Source organism: Mobula hypostoma, chromosome 23 (assembly GCF_963921235.1).
Source record: "Mobula hypostoma chromosome 23, sMobHyp1.1, whole genome shotgun sequence".
Classification (NCBI taxonomy): domain Eukaryota; kingdom Metazoa; phylum Chordata; class Chondrichthyes; order Myliobatiformes; family Myliobatidae; genus Mobula; species Mobula hypostoma.
This window is the reverse complement of record NC_086119.1, coordinates 19,417,461-19,445,004: the sequence shown is the minus strand read 5'-3', so window position 1 is coordinate 19,445,004 and position 27,544 is coordinate 19,417,461. Positions and strand designations below refer to the sequence as shown.

At 41.2% G+C, this 27,544-nt stretch overlaps 1 protein-coding gene across 1 annotated transcript in view; it reads right to left on the bottom strand.

Annotated features, from left to right (window-relative positions):
- The window catches only part of LOC134337058 (carboxypeptidase D-like), a 74,307-nt gene extending 48,976 nt beyond the window's left edge, over positions 1 to 25,331 (bottom strand). The window contains exons 1-2 of the mRNA XM_063031850.1: positions 24,667 to 25,331; positions 19,561 to 19,827 (exon numbers count right to left, since the gene is read on the bottom strand). Coding sequence (XP_062887920.1) covers positions 19,561 to 19,827; positions 24,667 to 25,273 — 874 coding nt within the window. The 5' untranslated portion in view covers positions 25,274 to 25,331. The remainder of the gene's footprint in view (positions 1 to 19,560; positions 19,828 to 24,666) is intronic.
- Between the last annotated feature and the right edge of the window lie 2,213 nt (positions 25,332 to 27,544).

Here is a 27,544-nt window from a genome sequence, read left to right as displayed (position 1 = left end):
TCAGAAGAGTATATTGAATTGCAACTATTTCCCAGATTTATGAATTCATTAGGTGATGGTATAAAGAACCACATATCAGAATCAGAATCCTTTATTATCGCCAAGTACGTGGACATACAGGGAATTTGATGCCGGTTTCCCTGAGCTCTCGCTGTACAGAATCAAAAAGGAAACAAAACAATAGTGCAAATAATTGTGAACTATATACAATGAGGTATACCTGTGTATGTGCAGGTGGACTTGGTTTATAATCGACTAAAATTCAAGTGTTCATAAGACTGATGGCATATGGAAAGAAACTGTTCTTGTACCTATTTGTCCTGGCATACAGTGATCTAAAACGCCTACCAGAAGGAAGGAGCTGGAACAGGTGATGTCCAGGGTGTGATGGGTCTACATTGATGCTGCTTGCTCGCTTCCTGACTCTAGATGCATATAAGTCCTGGATCGAGGGCAGCTTCACACCAATAATCCTTTCCGCAGCCCTGACGGTTCTTTGGAGTCTATTCTTGTCTTGTTTGGTAGCTGATCCAAACCAGACAGTGATGGACGAACAGAGAACAGACTGGATTATTCCTGAATAGAATTGAATCAGCAGCTCCTGAAGCAGGTTGAACTTCCTGAGTTGACGTAGGAAATACAACCTCTGCTCAGCCTTTTTGAGAAGAGTGTCCGCGTTGGGTGTCCACTTCAGGTCCTGGGAGATTGTGACAGCCAGAAACCTGAAGGTCTCCACAGCAGACACAATACTGTTGAGTATAGTGAGTGGGGGAAGTATTGGTGGGGGGGGGGGTCCTCCTGAAGTCCACTGTCATGTCCACAGACTTGAGCGTATTTAGTTCCAGATTGTTCTGACCACACCAGAGGGCCAGCCGTTCCACCACCCGTCTGTATGCAGACTCACCATGGATAAGGCCAGTGACAGCTTTGTCGTCTGCAAACTTCAGGAGTTTAACAGATGGATCCTGTGAGGTGCAGTCATTAGTGTAAAGGGAGAAGAGCAGTGGGGAGAGCACACATCCCTGGGGGGCACCGGTACTGATTGTCCGGGTGCTAGAAGTGATGCTCCCCAGCCTCACTTGCTGCACCCTGTCAGTCAGGAAGCTTGTGATCCACTGAGAGATGGCGGGGGAGACAGTGAGCTGGGTGAGTTTGGAGTGGAGGATTTCTGGGACGATGCTATTGAACGCCGAGCTGAAGTCAACAAACAGGACCCTCGCAGAAGTTCCTGGGTTGTCAAGGTGTTGTAGTATGTAATGCAGTCCCATGTTGACTGCATCATCCACTGACCTATTTGCCTGATAAGCAAACTGCAGGGGGTCCAGCAGGGGGCCTGTAATGTCCTTCAGGTGAGCCAACACTAGTCTCTCAAAGGACTTCATGACCACAGATGTCAAGGCAACAGTCCTGTAGACATTTAGTCCCTTGATAGTGGGTTTCTTAGGGACTGAAATGATAATGGAGCACTTGAAGCAATGAGGGACTTCACACAGCTCCAGTGATCTATTGAAGATCCATGTGTAGATGGGGGCCAGCTGATCAGCGCAGGTCTTCAGGCAGGAGGGTGACACGCTGTCTGGGCCTGGCGCTTTCTTGGTCTTCTGCCTCCAGAACAGCTGACTCACCTCCCTCTCACAGATCCTGAGTGCAGGTACAAGAGGGTTGAAGTGAAAGGGGTAGGGGGAGCAGTTTTTGTAATGTGGGGTGAGAAAGCGGATACTGAGATGTCGGGGTGACGGATGATGGGTGTTGCGGTAGGTCTGTGTTTTGGCTGGGGGGAATGAAAGTGTCGAATCTACAATAAAACTTGTTCAGATCGTCAGCCAGTTGATGGCTCTCCAAAGCCTGGGGGAATGGTTTCTTGTAGTTGGTGATCTCTTGGAGCCCCTTCCACACTGACACTGGGTCGTTGTCTGAAAACCTGTTTTGCAGTTTTCCAATATAGCACTTCTTCGCTGCGTGATTCTCCCTTGTCAGCGTGTTCCTGGCTCGTTTGTACAGAATCCTGTCCCCTCTTCTATACGCCTCCTCCTTCTCCTGACGAAGCTGCCTGAGTTGTGATGTGAACCAGGGCTTGTTGTTATTGAATGTGCAGAAGGTTTTTGTTGGAATGCACATGTCTTCACAAAAACTGATGTATGAGGTCACGATGTCAGACAGATCATGAAGATCTGTAGCTGCAGCCTCAAAGACACTCCAATCCGTGCAGTCGAAACTGTTTGTCATAGATGCAAAACTAGGTTGGGTTGTAAACGGTGCAGAGCAATAGGACTGAAATGTAGACAAATATGAAGTCATTGAGATTGCAACTAAACAAAGAATAAGGTTTCTACTTGTAAGAAGCCAGAAGTAGTAGAGATCCAAAGCAAGCCAGGGAACATATTCACAGATAAATTGAGAAACAAATCAAAGTAAATGGAGTGCTGGTCTTTATATATAAACAAAACACATACAAGGGAATAGAGGTTTCGGTACAATTACATCAAGATTAAGTGCCATCTGGAATAACCTAACTCCATCTTGTGGTTAATGACTTTGAATGGATTGTAAATAGAGGAAGTGGGTATACGAAACAAAATGCTGCTGCTCTCAACTGCATCTCCTCCATTTCCCACACAGCTGCTCTCATCCCATCCTCCCATTGTCATTACAGGAATAGGGCTCCCCTAGTCCTTACCCATCACCCCAAAAGTCTTCAAAATTAAACAAAAACCATTGTCTATAACTTCCACCATCTCCAACAGGATCCTACCACTAAGAACATCTCCCCCCCCCACCGATCCAACCCCCACTCCTTCTGCTTTTCCTAGGGATCACTCTCTGTGACTCTCTTGAAAACATGCTGCTTCCCACTGATCTTCCTCCTTATCCGAACAAATGTGACATGTGCTTTACCTGTCCCTACACCTTCTCCCTCACAATCCAGGGCCTCAAGCAGTCCTTCCAGGTGAGGCCACACTTCACCTGATGGGTCATCTATTCTATCTGCTGCTCCCAGTGCAGCTTCCTCTACATCAGCGAGACCTGAAGCAGACTGAAGACCACTTTGTCGAGCACTTGTGCTCTGTCTGTAGCAGAAGGCTGTATTTCCCAATGGCTACTCATTTCAATTCAACTTCCCATTCTGGCATGTTTGTCCATGGTCTCCTCTACTACCGTGATGAGGCCAAAATCAGTTTGGAGGAGCAACAAGCATCTCATGTTCCATCTGGGTAACATTCAACCTGATGGCAATAATATCAATTTCTATTGTCCAGTAACTTCATCCCCACTCCTTCCTCCTCTCTTTTTCCATTCCTCATTCTGGTTACATCTCACCCCTTCCCTTCTCACATGCCCATTTCTCACTGGCTCCCCCTCCTTCTTCCCTCCCTAGTCTACTGTCCTCTCCTATTAGATTTCTTTTTCTTCAGCCCTTTACCTCTTCCACCCATCCCCTCCCTGCTTCCTACTTTATCCCCATCACCTGCTAGCCTGCAATCCTTCCGCTTCCCCCCCCCCCCACACATTTTTATTCTGGCTTCTGCCCTCTTCTTTTCCATGATGAAGGGTCTTGGCCCAAAACTGTTTTAAGCCCCTCCATAAATGTTGCCCAACTTGCAGAGTTCCTCCAGCACTTTGTGCCTGTTGCTTAATATTTCCAGCATCTGGAGAATTGTGTTTATGACACATTCCCTGGAATTCAGATATTATGGAGCTGACAGAGCAGATAGTAAGATTACTCCTAATCAGGAAGTCTGGGGAAACTTTATGCCAAAGTTCAGAAGTTTGAAAATCTTTTGCAAATGGCCTTTGAAATTAAGAGATTTTTCATGCCCAAAAGGTAATGAGGAACACAGGTCGGAGGGAGATTCACATATGTGGAATTTGCTATCCCTATGGAATGGCTGTAGAGTTTTGAAAATCCCCAATTACATCCATTGCATAGAAAAGCCTACTCTTGTTTCTTTAATAACAGTGGAAGCACATGTATTGAGGGAATTTAAACCAATGTCACAGGATTTCAACTTGTGCATGTTCAGTGTTTCCAGATCAATATTCCTTGGTAAAACAGCAACTGCTTGTGACAATAAATGGCATGAAGAATTGAACACAACATTCTGCAGGATCAGTGATGATTAGAATAGTTTTAGTTTGTGTCTAATTAATTTCCTAATTTCAATTTTAATGAATTAATATCACCCAAATTATTATAAGCACTAGAGAAAATACAAGTACCATGTGCTTGAGACTGAATGAGATAGTATAACAGCAAAGTCTGGGGACTTACTTAAAAACCTATTTTTACAAAATAAACTAAAAGATTAGTCAAGGTCAAAGTATAGCTGAAAGCAAGTCAAATGAAAAATATCGATGTCCACAGCAAAACAAAATATATCATTGGGAAAATACTACAAATGTGGAAATTGCTGTTATTTGAAGTAAAATATCTCCTTCAAAAAAGTGATCCATTTGATTTAGGATAGAAGGGAAGTTAACCTTCAACTTATATTGTGTACTGCTTATGTGCACAAGTGACTAAATTTAAAAACATAATGAGTTACCAGTAAAGGAAAAATACAAGTTACTTCTTGCAAATAGACAATTATTAATCATTCCATTCCTGCACTGCAATAACCCAGAGAGTGTCAAGTACCTGGAAAACACTGCCAGAAAATAGAGTTACTGGCAGTAGGGAAGAGTCTAAACATACACTTGAATTGCTTAGGCATAGAAGGCTACGGGTCAAATATTAGAACATGGCACTAATGTGACTGGGTGCCCACTGGCCAGCAAGAACATGGTGGGCAGAATAGCTTGTTTTGACTTGTTGACACCAACTTCCAGATCTCCCTCCTCAGGAGCTCAATTGTGAATGAGTAGTAAATGGCCAAGCCTTTAGGAATTTAATATTTTTATTGTATTTTTCATGCACTCAGTCTCGCAGGAAAATTCAGCTTGTCATGAGTGGCCAGAAATGTGAAAAGTGCACTCCTCTTTAGATCATAAGATGCTGGCAAAAGCACAGCTACCATTACCCTATTTGGATTTACTTTGCCTAGATGGGAAGGGCTCATCTTTCTGGTCCATGAGACCCTACTCAACTCTGGTGGATTTGGGGTTTCCAGTATGTACCAGAAAAGCCACACTGCTGAACTTCACCCGAAAGATATGGTGATCAAAGCTCAGCTTCCATTTTCTTATCTCCCCAAAGTTCTCCACTAACCAATACAGGATTAAAAAACAACCAATGCCTCAGAACAAATGCTGGAGAATTTCAGCTAGAGTGAGCACTGCTGCTGGAATCACAGGGAGTCTGGGTAGTTATGCATGGAAAAATGAACTCAGGATTTCTTCATCTCACAAAGAACACCTGCAACTTCAGAAATGCAGATTTCCAAATAGGAAGATCTCTGCCAAAATTTCCACCTGCTATCGTTTACCTCAGCGTTTGCTGACATGGTACAACTTGTCCGTCAATTTTAACCCATATCTGTCTCTAATGAGTACAGGTTACGTCAGAATTTAAAAAATAAAAGTGTACATTAACTTTAGTGAGAATCATAAACTATCAAAATGGCAAAATATTAAAGCACAAAACCACAAATCACGGACTGGGGCTTAAAATATTTTACTAAATGTAAACAGAATTCAGCAGCAACACAAGGGTAAAATAGTGAACTTTCTTTCAAGTTTGATTTTCAGAAAAGCTTTGAAGGTGGTTCCACATAGAAGGTTGGTTAACTAAATCAGAACATGAAAATAGTGGAGTTATATACTGACAATAGGTCAGAAAGGAGTTAACACAGTGATGGGCTCTAATGAGTGGTGCACCATAGGATTGGTGCTATTCACACTCCATGCCAACGATTCAGCAGAGAAGGGTACATGTTATTACCTGCAAGTTTGTTGAAAGTTCAAAAGTAGTGTGGTTAGCGAGGAGAATTAAAGATTCAAGAGAAGGTTTAGAGCAGGGGTAGGCAACCTATGGCCCATGGGCCAAATCCGGCCCGCAAGCGAATATTGGGATACTATGCTTATCTGGCCCGCAAGCAATTTTTCCTTATTCTGAGTGTTTCAAACGACCACACTGATGGACATGCATGGCATCTCGTTACACTGGCCCCAGGTTCCGTTTTGTTCCAAACCAAATACTGGTATATACGAATGACGGGAAGGCAGACTACCTTATTGATATGTATGAGATACTCTCCATGCACACGCAGGTTTTCAGATGGGATCGTTCAAATTTGTAAACAGAAACAGCGTCACTGTGTTTTAACAAGAAATCCATGCTAAATATCCAGATATTTACATGTGCTACAATACTTGTTGAATAACTCGCGTTTCGAACTAAAAACGAAGGAAAAAATTCCAATGGCAATGAATGCAAAATGCAGGAAGGTAGACACTGAGTGCCAAAATTTCCAAGACACTTGGACACTAGATTACTTCTTCATCGAGCAAGCTGGGAAACCAGTTTGTCTTATTTGCCTAGAAAATGTTGCTGTGAGGAAGGTGGCAAATATCAGGCGACATTACGAGACCTGCCATAGTGGAAATTTGAACAAGTTTACTGGGCAAGGAAAGATTAAGTTGAGCAAATGAAGGCTAGTTTCGGAAAACAAACGTCTTTTTTTTTTGCCAAGAAAAGCAGTGAAAATGAAGGAAATACCCGTGCCAGCTACAAAGTCTCAAAACGTATTGCAGAAAAGATGAAGTCTTTTACAGATGGAGAGTTTGTTAAAGAATGTTTACTGGTGGATATTGTTTATCCTGAAAAGAAATCTTTATTTACATCTATCAGCCTGTCAGCAAGAATGATCACATGGCAAGTTGAAGAAATGTCAGCAGATGCTAAAAGTTGTTTAAGGGAAGCCTGCAACGAATTGCAATTGTTTTCAATTGCGCTTGATGAGAGCTTGATCGTTTTGCTAAGTTTTGCTTGCATGCAAATGAGTTCCAGCTGTTCGCTACTCCATTTGATGTGGAAGTGGGCGCTGCATCAGAAATTTTTCAAATGAAATTGAGATGCAGCGGGACTACATATTGAGATCCAGATTTCATTCTGAAGATGTGTCAGTGCTTGACTTCTATAGAAAATATATTCATCCAAGTGGGAAGCATCCTAACTCAAGTGGACCATGCAAAAAAGATGGTATCATTGTTTGGCAGCACTTATCTGTGTGAGCAATTATTTTCAAAAATGAAGCACACCAAGAACTATTTGAGAACAAGATTGACTGATGCTCTTGGCATCAACAAGTCTGACACCCAATATTGAGAAGCTTTCAAGCAACAAACAGCATCAAGTTTCAAACTGATTTATCGACTGTTTGCATTAAAATTTTCTTTTTTTAATTATACTTAATTTACCACCAATCAATGCATCATGTTCATATGTTTTATGTTTAAAGATTCTTTGTGTCCTTTTAATAGATTCATAAGATGCCTTGATTGAAATAAATTGCAACTAAACTGAGTTCTTTGATTACTAATTGGCATCCTTGGTTAAGCACAAATGATTTTCTAGCATGTGTTATTCATTAATTTGAGGCAAAACATAACTGTAAGGAGTTTCTTTTTTTTAATGTCACTGCGTAGTCTAATTAAAATGGCTTCTTTGGCATGTTATAATTGAAAGGGCTTCTTTGTTATGTTAACTGCTGATAAAGTCCTCCCACTAGCGGTTGTTTGGATCATGTTACTGATAAGAAGGTGTTACGAACCAATTGGGATAGTGTTATGCTTTTGGTGTGTCTGTAAGATATTGCGATGCGCGGGTTTTTGGGCAGAAGGCGGGAGAGAGAGAGAGACAGAGAATGGACCAGGTGCTGTGAGTCCGCTAACGGGGTGGGACCCCGAGCAGGAGTCCAAGGTCCAGGGTGTTCGGCGAGGAAAAGAGACGGAGACGGACTTGTGTGGAGCGTCTGGTGGACCACCATTGTTGGTCCCAGGCAGCAGATCGAGGTGGTCTGAGGGGATCGCAGAGTGAAGGAGGAGGGTCCTGAGCTCCAACTGTGGGTGCACGAAGAGATTGAACTTTGATAAGTGTGGCGCCTTTTATTTTCCTTTTATATTTTATTCTCTATTAATTATATAGTTCCAGTAATATCTATAAACTGTAAATCATTTAATCATATCTGGTGTATTGTCTGTTATTTGGGTGGGGTGGGGTACATCACACAGCATCCACACAAACTAATTACCCAGTTTGGCGGGGCCGAGGGCTGTTTCCCTAGACGACAGCTAGTTGAGCAACTCGGAGGCTGGCTGGGGGAGCTACATAACTAGATGTATTTAAATGGATAATTCCCATATTTCAAGTTTTTTATAGCATTTATCTGGCCCACCGTCCATTTATTAATACGCGATCTGGCCCACAGAGGCAAAAAGGTTGCCGACCCCTGGTTTAGAGGAAGTTTACAAGAATGGTTCTGGAAATGAAAAGGTTAATGTATGAGCATTGATGGCGCTGGGCCTATACTCGCTGGTTGAGAAGAATGAGAGGGGATCTCATTGAATCTCATTAAATTTTGAAAGGCCTACAGTTGACGTCACAAGGATGTTTCAAATAGTCAGAGTGCCTAGGTCACTTACATTCTGTTATTCTTAAATTGAAAATTTACCACTTGAAGGATTAGTGAGAGAAGACCATAAACTACTCAGAGGGTGGAAATGAAGGGCGCATCATAGGTACCATCAACAGACATACCAGTTAGCAGAGAACTGTGGTTGCATAACCACCTGCCAATTTTTCATGATACTGTCAGTACTGAGCCTACTGCATGCCATCCTACCTAATACAAAGAGAGCTCAAATAAAACTATGTTGTGATTAAGTCTTCTTTAACAATATTACCAGTAATCCAGACCTGCTCATCAATGGCAGTAAGAAAGGAAAACCTATTATGTGACATATATAAATGAATTGAGTTATTAATACAGCCTCTCTATAATGCACATCTTGTACGAGGTTCAAGAGCAATTACAACCTGGTCCTCATAATACACTTTAAAAAGCTGTGAGATATGAAGCAAGCAGCCATTGCTGCTATGGCTGTAATACCCTTTAGCAAAGTGAAATTTTAATCTGACGTCTACCAACATCTATAAAAATTTGAAAGCCCTCTTCAAGAAAAAAAAAATCACAATGTGTTCACAGTGTGACTAAAAGCAAAAACTGTCAGAGATTGCATGACAAGGAATGGAGTTAATGTACAACAGTGTATCTGAATACCATTAGAACCCTGGTATATCCAATCAACTTAGTGAAAACATGATCCCAGTGACTTCAGGAAGAAAGGATTAAAAAAAACAGGCCAACAGATGGCAAACTGAAATTCATTTTACAGCTAGCTCTCATTTATCCAGCGTTTATGCAACAGAATTCTCAGGAAGCTATGAATATTTGGACATTGTTTTTATGAAAATAATCTCCTGGGTATCAACATCTCCGAGGATCTATCCTGGGCCCTACACATCGGTGCAATCAGGAAGGTGGCACACCTACTCCATTAGGTGCTTGACGAGATTTCGTAAGGCACCAAACACACGTGCAACTTCTAGATGCATGACGCAGAGCATTCTGGCTGATTGCATCACAGCTTAGTATGAGGGTTCCACCACACAGGGCTACATGAAGCTACAGGGGGTTCTGGACTCAGCTAGCTCCAGGTATAGTCCTCCCCACTAGTGAGATGTTTAAGAAGCAATAGCTCCAGACGGCACCACCCATCAGTGAGAATCCTCACCATCTGGGACCTGCCTTCTTCTTGTTTATCATCATCAGAACAGTGGTACAGGAGCCTGAAGACCCACACTCGATGACCTTCGGATACTACCTTAATATTCCAATTTTTTTTGCATTTTTATAATTTGTAGCAACTTGCTATCATTGTGCTGTACTGCTGCTGCAAAACAAAAAACTTATAAGTCAATGATAATAAATCTGATTCAGAAGCATTGAACTTCATATTTATTGTTAAGCATCAAAAGACATTGATGTCTATACGCAATGACAGTGCAGTCATAGGCTTATTAGTAGCAACATCCTCTTTGAAGATTTGGCACTTCATGTGATAGAGTACAGTCATTTGATTTATTTTTGATGGGCATTTGATCTTAAAATAGAACTACAGGATTAAACAAGTCTTCAAGGGCAAGGAGACGACACAGTTTGTCAATTTATTGAAAGGTTTATAATATACAGTCATGTTTTGAACAATTCTCATGTAACCATGCAATCACCACCTAGTATTGCTGAGAGCATATATGCATAAAATGAAAAAAGTGACTTGCATTTATAACGGAACTTCCAAAATTTCATGATACTCAAGTTTTTTTATCTTCACCCATAGCCAATTAAATAATTTTTTAAAACTGCAGCCTCAGTGTTGGGGAAACCCAAAGTTCCACACAGAAACAATGATGAAAATCAAGACTTCTGAGAACTTGTCTTCTTTGTGTATCAGCTGCCAATAAAGTGGTCAGAAGTCACATGTAAAAGATGGCAATTCCAAAGCCACAGCACACTTTTATGTATTAACTTACACTCTGTATGTAGTTCTCTTTAGTCGACTTAAATCTATAACCTAATCATTCAGAAACATCAAATACCACCAAAAATAACCCAATTATTGACTGATATTAAAGAAAAGGAAAATCTGCATCTCAGGTTGGAAGAACAACTCCTTATATTCCGTCTGGATAGCCTCCAACCTGATGGCATGAACATTGACTTCTCTAACTTCAGTTAATGCCCCACCTCCCCTTCGTACCCCATCAGTTATTTATCTTTTATTATTATATATTTTTTTCCTCTCTCTTTTTTCTCTTTCTGTCCTTCTCACTATACTCCTTGCCCATCTTCTGGGCTTCCCCCCACCCCTTTCTTTCTCCCTAGGTCTCCCATCCGTCCCATGATCCTCTCATATCCCTTTTGCCAATCAACTTTCCAGCTCTTAGCTCCATCCCTTCCCCCTCCTGTCTTCTCCTATCATTTCAGATCTTCCCCTCCCCCTCTCAAATCTCTCACTCTCTCTTCTTTCAGTTAGTCCTGACGAAGGGTCTCGGCCCGAAACGTCGACTGTATCTCTTCCTATATATGCTGCCTGGCCTGCTGCGTTCACCAGCAATTTTTATGTGTGTTGCTTGAAATTCCAGAATCTGCAGATTTTCTCGTGTTTGCATTCACAAATGAACTGTTGAAAATTGGCAACAGTTTGAAGATAAACAAAGAGAAAAGGCAAAATGATATTTTCAAACATGCGAAAGTCAGCAGATGCTGGAAATCCAAAGCAAAACACACAAAATGCTGAAGAAACTCAGCAGGCCAGGCAGCACATATGAAGTGAATAAACAGTTGACATTTTGGGCCAAGACCCTTCTTCAGGACTGAAAAGGGAGAAGACCCCTTCCTGGGAGAGAACAGCAGCTAGAAGATAATAGATGAAGCCAAATGGGTGGGAAAGATACAGGGTTGGAGAGGAAGAGATCTGATAGGAGAGGTGTTACATACCTCAAGGAGATCTTGTGACTTTCTTGTGAGAATAATGTAATGGTCTTTTGGAGGTCAACTGATGTAATTTTCCCGCCAATGTGAGGTCACGTGATGATATGTTCATCACGGGTATAAAAGGGAAGTCCTCTGGTGACGCAGTTAGTTTTCCAGCTGGAACGTTAGTCAGAGTCTCTGTTCCGTTGCCTATTTGTTTTATGACACAGTTTCATTTCTAAAACGGAGTTTTACGTTCTATTGTAAGGTACAATAGTGCTGGACTGGCAATTTCTGCCAGGTTTGTTGAAGTACCTTTTTAGTAGTATTGGAGAGTGAAGACTTTTTCAAAGTACAGGACCTGAAGGATTAAGAGAAGTTGGTATTGTTCGGCAGTTTAACAAAGGATCGACCTTATTGAGTCTTCATTGAAGAAGTAGCGACCTGCATCGAAGATAACTCCTGCCAAACGAGCAAGGAAGTTCATGCAAGGTTTGCTCCCTAGAAATAAAGGTCAGTTGTTTTAAGCCATTTATTTCCTTCGTTGTGAATCCTTTGGACAAAAAAAGCAGGAAAGTCGTGTCTATGAAGAAATCCTTCTCCAGAGAAGTCTCTCCCAATTGGATGTGTAAATCTGTTGACTTTCGAATTTACCATTTCAAGAACTGTGTTTGACTTTACCGCTTTAAGAACTGTTTTCGAATTTATCGTTTTCAGCATCAGTACCGAGTGGCGATTTGTTGAACGGCCACATAGCGGTTAACTTCCGGTTAAGGTTTTCATTTGTTTTTTATTGTCTATCCGTGTTTAATAAATGTTTGGTTGTTTTTATATAACTTGACTCGGTTGATATTCATTGTGGTCGGTTACGTAACAGAAATTGTGGGGTCTCGCTCGGGATCTTGTTCCAAATTTTTGAGCTTAAGTGCTGGTTTAATTGCCAATCTGATTTGGAAAAGGGAAATACCCAATTTCTTTTTTAGTTTGATTGGTGTGTGAGTGGTATTAGGCTGCAATGAATATTGACGATTTTGTGGATTCGCCTGACCCGGAGTTTTTAGCGAATGTGAGAAAACCTGTTGTATCGGAGATTGCTAGGAAGTTGGATATTAAAGGAATTATGAAGGGTACAACAAAGGCTTTAATTCAAAGAAAAATCGCTGAGCATTATATTAGTTTGAAAAAATTTGATGATGAGGTGTTAGATAGGTTTCCAATGAGTAATCTGGAAATGCAGTTACATCTTGAACAGATACAGTTCGAACAATTCAAAGTAGCAATGGCCGAAAGAGAGGCTAATAAAAAAAAAGGGAATTTGAAGAAAGAGAGCAAAGTAAATTAAGGGAATTTAAAGAAAGAGAAGCTAAAAACCAGAGGAAATTTGAGTTAGAGATGGAGAAATTAAGGATGGGGAAATCAGTCTTCCTTTTTCCCTTCCCCCATAGCTAAATGAAAGAATTTAAATGCAGACTTAGAAGAAAACACAGAACATCATTTTTCTCCTCTTTGTTCTGGTGGTTGGCTCAGTTTACAAATATTACTACAACCCTATTATGTTTCCCAGAATTAAATCAAGAAAGCTATGCTAAGCAGAGTACTTACCACACTTACAGGATATCCTGCAAATGCCGTGTACAAATAAAATCTGGTGCAACTCACCTTCGAATACAAGCCTTTTACCTTTGGCAATTTTGCAAATGTTTTAAGTTTCTGAAGAAAGCTTAATTTAAATATTACATTGGGTTTCTGAAAATTAACTACTCAAAGCAGAATGAAAATGCACTTCAGACATGCAGAAACATCTTTTACAATGGCTGTGTCAGCTCTTCCATCTTACTTTCTTTTCCTTCACCTGTCAAAAGCTTTAAAATGGTTTTTAAGGTGTTGTTATTATAGGTAACAATTGGAGATCAACACCACTGGAATTGATGGGCCTAGATTCCAAATTACATTCTGGCCAGGAAAACTTAATCTCATTTACACAGATGAGCATATACAGAATCAGGTTTACTATCACCGGCATGTAACGTGAGATTTGTTAACTTAGCAGCAGCAGTTCAATGCAATACATAATCTAGCAGAGTGAAAAAAAATAAAGCAAAACATAATAAATTAATAGTACACACGCATGTATAGTTGCAAGAAAATATTTGTGAATTCTTTGCAGATACCTGGATTTCTGCATTTATCACTCATAAAATGTGATCAGATCTTCATCCGAGCCACAATAATAGACAAACACAGTCTGCCTAAACTAGTAACACACAAATAATTGTTCTTCTTGTCAGTACTGAGAACATCATTTAAACAACCACAGTCTGGGTTCAAAAAAGTATGTGAACCTCTGGGGTAATGCCTTCTATAAAAGCTATTTGGACTCAGGTGTTCCAATCAATGAGATGAGATTGGAGGTGTGGGTTGCAGAGGTGCCCTACCCTATGTTTCACAACACTTTTGGGACAATGTTCTGTGGACAGATGAGAAAAAAAGTCGAACTTTTTGGCAGAAATACACACCGCTACGTTTGAAGGAAAAAGTGCACTATACACCAACATCAAAACTGCATCCCAACTGGGACGCATGGTGGAAGAAACATCATGGTTTGGGGCTGCTTTGTTGCTTCAGCGCCTGGACGGTTTGCAATTATTGAAGGAACAATGAATTCAAAATTGTATCAAGACATTTTACAGGAGAATGTCAGGATAGTAATCTGTCACCTGAAACTTAATAGAAGTTTGATGATGCAAGATGATGATCCAAAACACGACAGCAAACCAACAACAGACTGGTTTGAAAAGAAAAAAAAATTGTGTTTTGGAATGGCTAAGTCAGAGTCCAGGCCTTAACCCAATTCAGATGCTGTAGCATGACGTGAATAGGGCTGTTCATGCAAGGTATCCCAGAAATATTGATGAACTGAAATACTTTTGCATGAAGGAATGGTCTCAAATTCCTCCTCACCATTGTACAAGTCTGATCAGCAGCTACAGTGTAGGCTATTGCTGCTAAAGGAGGTTCTACCAGTTATTAAATGCAAGGGCACATGATTTCCAGCCTGGACTGTGAATGTTTAAACAACGTGTTCAATAAAGACATGAAAAATACAATTGTTTGTGCGTTATTAGTTTAGGCAGATTGTCTATTATTGTGACTTAGATGAAGATCAGACCACATTTTATGAGTAATTAATGCAGAAAAACAGATAATTGCAAAGGGTTCACAAACTTTTTATTGCAATTTGCTTTTGAAAACATGCACAGATCATGCTCACAAAAAAATAACTTTTTTGAGTAATTATTCTAACAATCAGTGACTGGCATAGTAAAAAAGAATTGTGGGAATTTAATAGAAAGTTCTCATGAATTTTTTTTTAACCCGTTTTAAACAGAAACAATGTTGGGTCAAGAATTGAAACCATGACATTAACAAAAATACATTAAGATTAAAGTACATTTACATTGTTCACTTTCTTGTATTTTTTGATTTATATAGTTGCATACACATCTGCAAAATTACAACACTATTGACCAATTCAACCACCAATCTGAAAATCTTGTATAAAGTTTGCATAATTCCCTTTATATCCAAGTAGAAACAATTTCCCTCAGATTGATCTGCTGAAATTAATCATGTTTTATCCAACAAAAGAATTCTCTTTCAACAGCTCCTTTCTCTTGAACAATTAAAATCTTAATGCTGAAATTTTATTAGCTTCCTGGTTTATTAGTATTGTAGTACTTTGCTCTGAGTCACACTGTAGCCCAGAAAGAGTATTATGCGCTCCTTTCTGGTCATGTTAAAACCCATCAAACTGCAAATGTTCAACAACATTCAACAGATTTTCTTCATCACTAACATGGTACTACCTGAAGTAAAAGAGGATCACCTCTATTTATTTATTTATTGAGATATAGCAAAGAATAAGCCCTCCTGGCCCTTTGTGCCACACCACCCAGCAATCCTCAATTTAATCCTAGCTTAATCACAGGACAATTTACAATGGTACCAACCAGTACATCTTTGGACCGTGGAAGGAAACCGGAGCACCCAGAGGAAACACATGTTGTCAAGAGGAGAACATCTCCTCACAGGCAACGGCAGGAATTGAACCTGGTGTGCCCGTAAACCATTGTGCTACCACTATGCTATCGTGTCACTCTACTTCCTTAGTTCTTACTTACATCCTAATAAAATCCAATGATTCCTTTCTCCTTAGCTAAAATAATGGGTATTAATGCTCTGCAGACAATATAACTCTGCCGTAGACGGTTCCAAGCCCGACTGTGAAAGGTGGTGGTTTGGGTACAGGGCCAGCAATCCCATTCTGTAAAAAAGAGCTCCAGAAGCTCCAAAGACCTCATCTCTGGGCAAGGAAGGATCCTCACCTACAAGACACCAAGAGACGGGCTACACCTGGGGGCAATTTCAAAGACTGGCACACGACAGAAGACTCTGGCGAGCTGCTATCAGCAACTAATGTCCCAGTAGGGTTGACGAGCTTAACTAACTAAATTGACAATATAGCTTCAGTGATCTAGTAACTGAACTGATTGCCTGTATTTATTTTACAAGACTCAGGCAGACTTACATCAGTTCCTGTCTGCATATGAATCAGAATCCCAAATTTGAAACAAACTGAAAGGACAAAAGAAAACAATGTGCCATTTAGTGCTTAAGTTGCTGTGTTTTAAAAACAAAATATTCCTGCAAACCTTTGTCAGTGACATCTCATTCTGAATAAATCATAATTTGAAACACAAACAAGTTTGAGATCTGTACCCAAAAATGTACAAATCTCATGATACATTGTAAAATCCAAGTGGAACTTTCTAAAAACCATTTGCCTTTTCTACGAGATGAATGACTAGAAACAGAGCACAGATGATGAAACTGTCTAGCACTCAGGCAGAGACATTTGTACAAGGCTAGATTTATATTTTTACCATAGAAAACATATGTACTTTTTAATCATCTGATAATTACCGTGAAATTATATCCTTTAAATGTGCCTTTTACCTACTAAATACACGATAATTTAGCCTTGCAGAGGCAAGCATTAATAACATGCTGTTCACACTCACAAAAATTAACTGGGAAAATCAGACTATAATATTCAATTATGAATTCTCAGCAAAAAAGGTCTGGCTCTTAATAGTGTAAATTTCACAATACACTCAGACGAAGAGTAAACTGGAATTTGTAGGCTCATAATTAATTCTATATGCATGAAGACAAAAATAAAAAGACTGCAGATGATGGAATCTGGAACAAAAACAAAATCAGAAAGCAGCTCAATCAGCATCCATGGAGGCAAAAGATATATATTCATGCTTCAAGCCGAGTCCTGGTATCAGGACTGAAAGGGTCCAGGATAGATTGTCAGTCTATAGCAACAAAAGGTGGGAGAGGCTGGTAAATGATAGGTGCAAACAGATGGGGAAGGGAGGAAGGAAGCAAAAGGAAAACAAAGGGAGAAGAAATCTAGGAGAACATGTGTGGGGAAAAGAACAATAGGGGAAAAGGACCGAAAATGTAAAATTCAATGTTTCAACTACTGTGTTTAAAGCTACCTGCGTGGAATATGAAATATTGTTCTTCCTGTCTGTGTTTGGCATCTCTGTGGCAATGGACAAGGCTGCAGACAACCACACTTGTATGGGAGTGAGCACAGTTAAACCTTGAGCTGGTCAGTGTGCGCAGAGCACAGGCACTCCATAAATGTTTCTACACAATGTTTCTTCACTGCATACAGAGGACGAGGTTGGAAGGAGTGCAGCTATATCTCTGCTTCACTTAAAAGGACTGCTCAGATCCTTGCACGGTGCTGGGGTTGGTGGTGAAGGGAAAAGTCTCACAGGCTTCCTACAGTTGCAGAGGAACATGCCACAGGATGGGGAGGGCTGGGCCAGAAAAGTCCAGGAAATCACAAGGAGGGTGGTCTGTGCTGAAAATAAAAAGGCAGGGAAGAGGGAAAGATGTGATTTGTGGTGGAATCACATTGGAGTTGACAGAAATGGCAAAGAATGATATGGTGATTGTGCAGTCTGGTAGAATGAAAGGCAAGGACCACGGGAACTGAAAGCAGACAATGGGAAATGCAGGAAATGTGCACGCATGCCATCAGCTATGGCAGAGGGGAAGTCACATTTCTGAAAGAAAGACGATATCAGCTCTTGAGCAGAAGGCCACATCTTGAGAACATACAAGGCAGAAATAGAGAAAGAGAAAAAAGGGGATGCCATCCTTGCAAGAGGCATGGTAGCAAGAGGTATAGTCAAGACCGCTGTGGGAGTCTAAGCGTTTATAGATGTTAATGGTAAGTCAGTTTCCTCAGATGCAGACAGAGATCCTGAAAAGAAAGTATTAAGTTATTTGCAAATGACTCCTGTGCAAATGTCTAAACAGAGGCCAGGTAGTTAAGGTGAGATAGGATTAAGTTCAAAGGAGATGTGCAGGTCAATTTTTTGTTTAAATACTCAGTGGGGGGTGCCTGGAATGTGCTGTCTGGGGTGCCGGTAGAGGCAAATACAATAGGAATGTTCAAGAAGCTCTTAGACAGGGGCTTTTAAAGAATACAAAGTTTGTATAGGCCGAAATGAATAGTTAGGCAATTGATTACCAATTTCACTAGTTTAGTACAACACTACGGGGCGAAGTGCCTGCTACTATGCTATACTAAAAGTAGTCCACACCTTGCTGCCTCATAAATCTCACATCCAAACATAATAAGAAAAAGCATCTATAAACACTGTTGACACTCAACAACTATTTCTCTGCAGTTTTCTCCTCTCCAAGAGTGATAATGGCTTGGAATACCATGGGAAAAAGCAGTCATCTAACCTTTACCCATTCTTGTTGTGCAAGCTCAATGTCCAAACAAAGACAAGCACACACCTGACAGTAACACACGTGCACTGTGAAGACATATCCAAGTTTTATTAAATGAGAATTTATTCCCCCCACCCCCAACCTTTTTGTCTGAGGCTCAATCTTTCTGTTTGGTATAAGCATGGCATTTTTTTGTTGAGGCATAAAACAGCTGGTTCTAAATACCACAGCAGACGTCAATAGATGGACTCCATCATGGAGTCACACAGGTACAGCATGAAAATACGCCCTCCACCCCATTGACTGCACCAACTATCAGCCTTGCATTTTTTTACTCCACTCCTATACTAGCCTGAGGCACAAGAGATTCTGCGAGATGCTGGAAATCTTGAGCAATGCACACAAAATACTGGAGGAACCCAAGGTGAGGCAGCATATACCGGGGTGGGGGGGGAATTTTGGGTTCTGCCTCCTTCCTTCCCAGTCCTGATGAAGGGTTTCAGCCCGAAACGTGCGGTTATTTCCTTCTATACACATTGCCTGACCTGCTGAGCTTGTCCAATATTTTGGATGTTTTGTTCTTATGCTAGCCTTTTATATTCTCACCACATGCCCACCATCAATGGTTGTCAAAGTCCAACTCTACGTCCCTGTCGTGAGAGGTGGAAATGAGTAAGGCTGGCCAACAGGGCTCTGGTGAAGCTGTAAAAGTCCAATCCCCTGTACAGTGGATACAATGAACTGCAGAACTATTGATGTACTCCAACCATACCATCGACTTTAGAGGATCATGGAGACAGGAGGTCATCGATGGCCTATGCTCTACTGGAAGCTAAGAACCCAAGTACATACCTATCAAGTTCTTCACAATTTCTATCTCTCACTGAGACTACAGAAGCAATCCGCTGTGACTGATAACCACACATTTTTGGGATGTGAGGGGAAAACCTAAGTGCCTAAAGGGAAACCCATATAGTTAAAAGGAAAACTGTACACAGGCAGCATAAGAGGCCAGATCAAACCTGAGTCACCAGGACAATGAGAAAGCAGTTCTACCAGATGCTCCCCAGTACCCATTGCATCTATTCATTGAGTAGGGAATAGGAAACATACCAAAACTGTACATTGTATAATTATAAGTAAATAGTATTTTATTAAATGCTTTATTTCTAAGATGAATTATTTTATTTTTACATAATTACAAGTTTCCTTGAATCACATTAGAACTATAAGCTACATTAGTCATTGCTCAACTCACCTTCTACATCATACCACATGGCTCCATTGGTGATTCCATCAGGAAAGATTTCCTCCGGAGTGCTAGGAGAGTCTTTGCTGCAGTGTGGTCTGCCAGTTTTCATCACTGGATGCCTAGAGGCATAAGTCTTGGCCAGGTACTTAAATACCTCATCATCTGGAGACTTACTGTAGTACCCCGAAGATATGTGATTTATAGAATCATCGTAAGGATAACTGGCAACAACACTTCCACCGTGAAGATTCCCAGAAAGCACAAATTTGTTTTCTACAGGAAAAAAACAAATTACAAAATTAGTGTTAAACAATGAAAAATAAAACAGCTTTAAACAGTCACTAATGCATCACACCAGTGAAAAATTAAGTTGCATTACACTACATTAAGATCAAGATTTAACATCGAACTTTTTGTTAATCTGTTTCTAAAGAGAGATGATTTCTTTAGAGATACAGGTCCTCTCCCGGTTACGAACAGCCAACTTAGAGACAGCTTATACAGGTGAATGAGTGCTGGGGAGACTGGCGGGATGGATTCGCCAGCTGTGGGCATCTTCTGCCATGTGAGAACTTGGATTGCTGCAGTACCATCACAACTTGCAGAGAAATTTGAATGGTTGGGTTAAATGTCCTGGTTTAAATGTGCATTGCCTTTTGCTGCCCTACGTTTTAATCTAAATATATTACCAGTGGCTCCATTTTCAACTTGCAAAACATTCAGGTTACAAATGGTTCTTAGGAATGTGATAACTTGGAAAATACCTGTAGTACAATGCAGACAATGTCCAGAGACTACAATAAAGAGCAAGTATTTTGAGAATGGTAAATTATAATTAAAATGAAAAATTCTGAACCACACTGACAAAGACCCAATAGCCCTTCTACACTTGTTCACCTCGAAAGCAAGATTTGGAGATATACCATGAAAAAAATTTGAAAATTTATCAGCAGTAATTGCAACTGGATTAATTATAAACTAAAAACCTATTAATCAACTAATCATTGAAGCTCTTGTGATAAAAGAGTGCAATCTAACCTTGACATTCAAAGTTTGTTCATTATTAAGTTCTTTCTGATATTGCTTTCCCTCATTACCAAAATGCACTTACGTTTTGAAAAACATCTGAAGGGTAAAAAGACAATAGATCAATCAACCAGTCCAATCTGGAGATAGCAAAAATATGCAGGAGTATTTTGGTAACAAAGCATTGAGAAAGGGATGGGAATGGAAGCAGGTAGTCTTTGTGATGAAATAGATCTGAGTTTGAAACTTAGCTCTCAGATACTGAGTGAAGAGAAGCCTGCACAGATACCTTAAGAAATAGGAAGAGCGTCGGTGGTTACGTGAAGCCAGCAAGAAACGTGGTTGAGATAGGAAATAAGTCAGCCACAATCAAATGGCAAAACAGATGCGATGGGCCAAATAGCCCAATTCTGCTGTGTCTTTTGGATGCGAGGCATGAAAAGCAGTATTTCACTGTATCTCAGTACATGTAACAATAATAAACCAATTGCCATCAACATGCCAGGAGTCACCATTGACCAGAAATGCAAGTGGACCAGTCATTATACTAATGGGATTGCTGCCCAATAGCCAAAGTATTTCCACGGTGTTGTGCATTAATCAGTGCCATAGGATATTCAGCACTTGTCCGGAAGAATGCAACTCCAGCAACACAATTTCTACATCTAGAATATAGTCTGCTTATTTGGCCCCTCACCCATCACCTTGAACATTGTTGCACTAAATGACTGCAGTTCCTACTTACATAAAGCATGTGACTACTTGCCTGGATCACTCAACCAAAACCTCCTAAACTTACAACCCTTACTGCAACATTTTCTCCTGGAACACCACCAGGTTCCCCACCAAACCACATAGCACCTAGACTTAGGAACGTATGACTAGTCCTTCATTGTTACTTCATCTACACACTGATGCGCGTTACTCAAACGCACCAGGTAGTAACTGGCACCAACAGCTCAAGAAGAGTTGCTAACTAGCAGTAGCAAGGGCAGGATGGCCCCGCTATCCACATCCATGCCATGTAAATAAATGAAAGGTACAGAAACCTTCATAATCACTTGCATGGTAACAGCAAATAAATTAATCAGCCCACAGAATACTTGATACATGTTGTTAATTAAAACCATGGCCCAGAAAATACTTCAGGAATGCACTAAGAAAATAACAAGAAAAAGTCATCGATCTGTGTTTTATTTTACTTATTCTTCCTTCAGTCCTTCTGAAGAGATTGATTCCCAAAGTATGATAGATGTACTAGTTAAACCTTTGCTTCTGAGCTCAAGTAGAGAGTGCTGGCAGACAGTAAGTCAAGTCAGGCCAAATTAGGTACTTGGCCAACATTGCTAGGGAGTGCTCTCTACTAGAGCAGCATTAAATCAACAGGGGGGATTATAGTCAACTTTTCCTCATTTTACCGTTTACAGCATCCTTGCTATTACTCACCAAGGACTGCTCACCGATAGCAACCAATCGTCCAACTACTTTAGCTGTATTTACACAACAGTAGTAGGCCATGCAGTCCTGATCACATTTTACCACTCAATTAAGTCATTGCTGATCAATACTCATGTCTAGTCTACCATCTGCAATTACGGCAATTTGAAATAGCTGGAAATAACTAAACTCCATGCTACTTACCTTCCCCGATGTTATGTTTAAAAAAGTTTAAAATGCACGAAAAGCAGAAACTTATCCACAAAGTCTCAAAATCAGAATGAACTGGTGTAAGTAATGAGTTTGATTTGGGGACATGGCCCACTTTCAACAAAATGTTTTCTCTCCCCCTCCACCCACTAGTAAACAACAACTTTTTTGTAATTTAATGCGGTCATCTACACAATATATTCTATTTTTAATCTCTTTTGGTCTAATCCCATCAGAGAGGATGTTTCCTATGGTTGGGGGACGGGGGTGAATCTAAGACCACAAGACACAGCCTCAGAGTAGAGGGGTGTCCTTTTAGAAAAGATGAGGAGGAATTTTTTTTTAACCAGAGAGTGGTGAATCTGTGGAATTTGTTGCCACAGGAGGCTGTGGAGGCCAAGTCATTGAGCAAACTTAAGGCAGAGGTTGATTGATTCTTGAGAGAAGGCAGGAGATTGGGGCCGAGTGGGAAAATGCATCAACTATGAGGGAATGGCAGAGCAGACTTGATCAGCCAAATGGCTTAATTCTGCTCCTATATTTAATGGTCTTATTTCATTTCAATACTGTAGTTTAACATCACACACCATTCTCCACCCATGTCACAAGGTTCTTGCCAATTTCTGCTGATCCTCATTTTTGCTAATAACCTCCTGCAGAAAGTAAACCAAATGGGTTTTTTTAAACAAATCTGACGCTTCAATGACGCTTCCTCATTTGCCTGTCAGTTTATGAACAACTTCAGTTAGAACAGAAGAAATGAGAAAAACAAAGGCCATTACATTCCTCCCACCTATTTTCATTCAATAAGATCACAGATGTTCAGTGGCATCAACTCTACTTTTCACCCAATCCTCATCACTTATTCCCTCACAATATTTTTAAACTCTACTAATAATGGCTAGAAGTTTTATAACAGACTCCCTACTTCCATAAATAATACTTCCATTATAAATACATTGATATTTTTATTTGTATGTACATAAGCATCTGAAATACTTTGTACCGAAGGTTTTGAGCCTTTTTTAAAATTTACTGAGATCGAGCAGAGAATAGGCCCTTCTTGCCACCTCGCCAGCAATCCCCTGCTTTAATCCTTGCCTTGGAACAATTCACAATGACCAACTAACCTGATTGTGGGAGGAAAACAGAGAACCTGGAGGAAACATACGCAGTCAGTTACGGGGAGAACGTACAAACTCCTTACAGGCAGCGGTGGGATTGCACCCGGATCAACTATGCTGTAAAGCGTTGTGCTAACCACTATGCTACTGGATCGTTTAATTCTCCTTCTTTATGTGCTTCTCCATTCCCTACAACTGATGTTTTTCCAGTCTGCTGCATTGTTGCTTGCCTTGCAATGAGCTCAAGTTTCTTCAGTTAACATAATACCACCTCTTACCATATTGGTTATTGCTGCTTGGTTGCACAACTGAAAGACAGAGTGCACTGCACTAACCTGCCTTCAATCAGCGAGGCATTGCAAAATAACTAGGGTGGTTTATAATGAGTCACACATTCCATATTCCAGGTGACTGGAAGTAGTGCAGCATTCACAGACCGCACAGGTGTCTCTCTGCTTGAAAACCACTGATACTCTTCTATCCAGTTTCCATATTTCAAAATATTTCAGTTTTGCTTTTTAATGTGCAGACCACTTTTTAATTGATAGGTAGAAATGATAAGTTTTACTAAGGACACAGAAGTCAGTTAACAGCCTGGGATTTTTTTTTTGGGGGGGAACCATCTTTGCAATAGATGGGACATTAATCGACACTGTGAGCAGATAAGATTCTGAATTCACTTCCCACCAGCCAACGTTCCTTTACCTTATTACATACCGCCCTAAGACAGTCAAGATCTGAACGAAAAACATCAAGTTTCTAAATTTATACAGGTTGCGCTACTTGCCCCTGCAGTGATAATATACCGTCTAAAAGCACGCTAAAGAGTTGGTTTACACCGATAGGAGTGGCAGCTGAACATCTACTTACAATTCAAAGGTACCTAGATGACAAAGGAAAAACATCGAGTTTTGTTACTAATTAGTGCCAATGCCACTGAAGCATTGCGAGTACAGGACAAGCCCGTGCTGTGAACTCCCGCCGGGAGATTTGCACCTTTCATTTGTCCGATATTTGAATTACGCACCTACGTTATCAGTAATTGGTGCACTATACCTCAGGGTATGAAAGTCTGCAAACCTGTCACTAGTTGAACTCTGTTTAGGAATTCCAGAGTTGGACGTTTGCCCGTTCAGTGAAACAATAGCTGTGCGATCCTATCATTCATCGTTTCGTTGTACATCTTGGCATCGAACTACGTGCTGATGACACTTTTGAGAAGCGCTCTATATACGTTTAAACATGCTCATATAATTCCTGATAAAGAGATGACACCCCGAGATTTAAAGTGGTGTTATGCTTAACCCGCAGATACCTTTAATCCACTTCTCCATGGCCACCACTTCAGGCACGCCTGCCTTGTTCACTTCCACCCGGGAGAACTGATCCAAGAAGCACCGGTTGAGGTCTTTGTTCATGGCGTTCCTCCTACCCGGTACATTACCGTCGCAAGAGCCTTCCACCGACCTCTCAAAGCCGTCCGGGTTGAGACTGGGCAGGATGTAGATATCGGTGGTGTTAACCAGGCGGTCGACCCGCTCATCGTGACCGTAACTCTGCAGCAGGTACTGAATCAGGTACAGTAACACCTGGCGGGACACCGTCTCATCGCCGTGCATGTTGCCGACGTACTTAAACTTGGGCTTGCCCGGCACTTCCACCCCTGGCGTCGTCGAGATCTCCATGACCCACAGCGAACGGTTCTCGATGCTCTGACCAATGCTGAAAAGCCTGGCGTGAGCACCGTAAGCCTGGGCCAAGTCCTTCAGCAGCTTGGTCATTTCCTCGTAGTGGTAGTACCTCGATGTGTCGATGCCATTCTCCCGCTTGGCCAAGTGAGCGGCCCCAGCTGCCGACCACAAAGCCGCGGCGCACAGAGCCACCAGACTCAGACTCAGCGCCCGCCACCCTTCGCTCGCCATGTTTGCGTCCGCCTGTGCCGATCAACCCAACTCGCTGCTTCCCCCGTCAAAGCCCGCCCTGCTGATTGACAGCTCTGCCGACCAAACAGCTGGCCGCTCATCCCGACTCCCGAGTCAGGTTAGGTTGCATTCGCACAGAGACCACCCCCGCCACTCCAGGCACTCGCCGGGTCGCCGCTCCGCGCTGATTGACAGCACAGCTGACCAAACACCTCCCCGCTATCCCTCTCCCAGGTCAGATTAGGTTGCATTCGCATGGATATGTCGTCTTTACCTCGCTTCCGATGGGTGGAACGCTTTCAAATTTTGCATGTTTTTCCCCCCCAAGCTGTAGTTCTTCGCTGCTGATTTTCCCAATGGCCTGGGAGCTACCCAGTATGTACGTCCACATGGACTAAATCTACAAGCACTTGCAGATAATGCAGATGTTGCAAATCTGAAATAGTAATAAAAGATGCTGGACCTATATTTCTCGACCTGCCCTGCACTTTCTCTGGATCTGCAACACTTCATTCTGCAACCTGTTTTACTTATTTCAGTGTGATTAGGTTCGCAAGCAAAAGCTTTTCACAATATCTCAGTACATGTGACAATAATAAATTAGATACTCAGTAGTACAGAGACAGAGACACTGGCAAGAATATATAACCATTTCTGATGAATAGTCATTCACCAGAAATATTAACTACTTACCTCTTCACGGTTTCTACCTGATTTGTACAGCCTTTTTTGTTTTAATCAGACTTTCACTTATTTTTTCCTCTCTATTTTAATAGTTATGTAGAAACGTGCATCCTTAATTTATTCCAGTTCTAACCCAAAGTAACTTTTCTCTCTCAGTTGATACTGTTTGATCTGCTGAGTATTTCCAGCATTTCCAAAGACTCTGGGAAGCAAGTGGCAGGGTGTACTCTGGCATGATATGATCTATGCAAAAGACCCATTTGGGAAGAGTCATTTGTGAGATACAACACAGAAATGGACACTTCAGCCCATTAAATCTGCATTGACCATCAACCACCCAGATTTGTGTGTACCATATGTTAATCCCAGTTTTAATATGATAAAATAGGCCAACATCAGTATGATTTCCTTTAAGAAAATTCTTGCCTGACAAATCTTGCCTTCTTCATTGAAGAACTAGCAAGCAGGATAGACAAAGGAGAATAAGTTGATGTTGTGTACTTGGATTTTCAGAAGGCCTTTCACAAGTTAAGTGCCCATGGTATTACAGACAAAATAGTAGCATGGATAGAAGTTTGGCTGACTGACAGGAGGCAAACAGTGGGAATAAAGGGAACCTTCTCTGGTTGGTTGCTGGTGACTGGTGGTATTCCTCAGGGGGTCTGTGTTCAGACATGAATTGATGGCTTTGTGGGCAGGATTCTAGGCGATACGAAGATAGGTGACGGGCAGTTAGTTTTGAGGAAGGAGAGAGGCTACAGGAGGACTTAGACAGATTAGGAGAATGGGCAAAGAAGTTGCAGATGGAATACTGTGTCGGGAAGTGTACAGTCATGAACTTGGTAGAAGAAATAAAAGCATAGACTATTTTCTAAATGGAGAAAAAAAATCAAAAATCTCAGGCGCAAAGGAACTTCAAAGTTCTTGTGAAGAATTTCTTAAAAGCAGCAATGTAATGTTGAGGTTCTCTAAGGCACTGGTGAGGCCTCACTTGGAACATTGTGAGCAGTTTTGGGCCTCTTATCTAAGAAATGATATGCTGACTTTGGAGAGGGGTCAAGGAGGTTCATGAAAAGGAATCTGGAATTGAAAGGCTTACATGAACAGCGGTTGATGGCTCTGGACTTGTACTCACTGGATTCAGAAGAATGAGGGGGAATCTCATTGAAACCTATTGAATGTTGAAAGGCCTCAGCAGAGTGAATATGGAGAGGATGCTTCCTGTGGTAGGGGAGTCTAAGATCAGAGGATACAGCCTCCAAATAGAGGGACGTCCATTTAGAATGGAAATGAGGAGGAATATCTTTAGCCAGAGAGTGATGAATCCGTAGAATTCGTTGCTACAGGCGGCTGCGGAGGCCAAATCACTGGGTATATCCAAGACGGAGCTTAATAGATTCTTGATTGATCACGGCATGAAGGGATTCAGGGAGAAGACAGGAGACTGGGGCTGAGAGGGAAATAGATCAGCCATGATAAAATGGAGGATCAGACTTAATAGGCCAAATGGCTTAACTTGGACTTCAATTTGGGTATCATCTATAAGATGTTTGTATTCTCATGAACTGGATGGGTTAACTCCGGGTG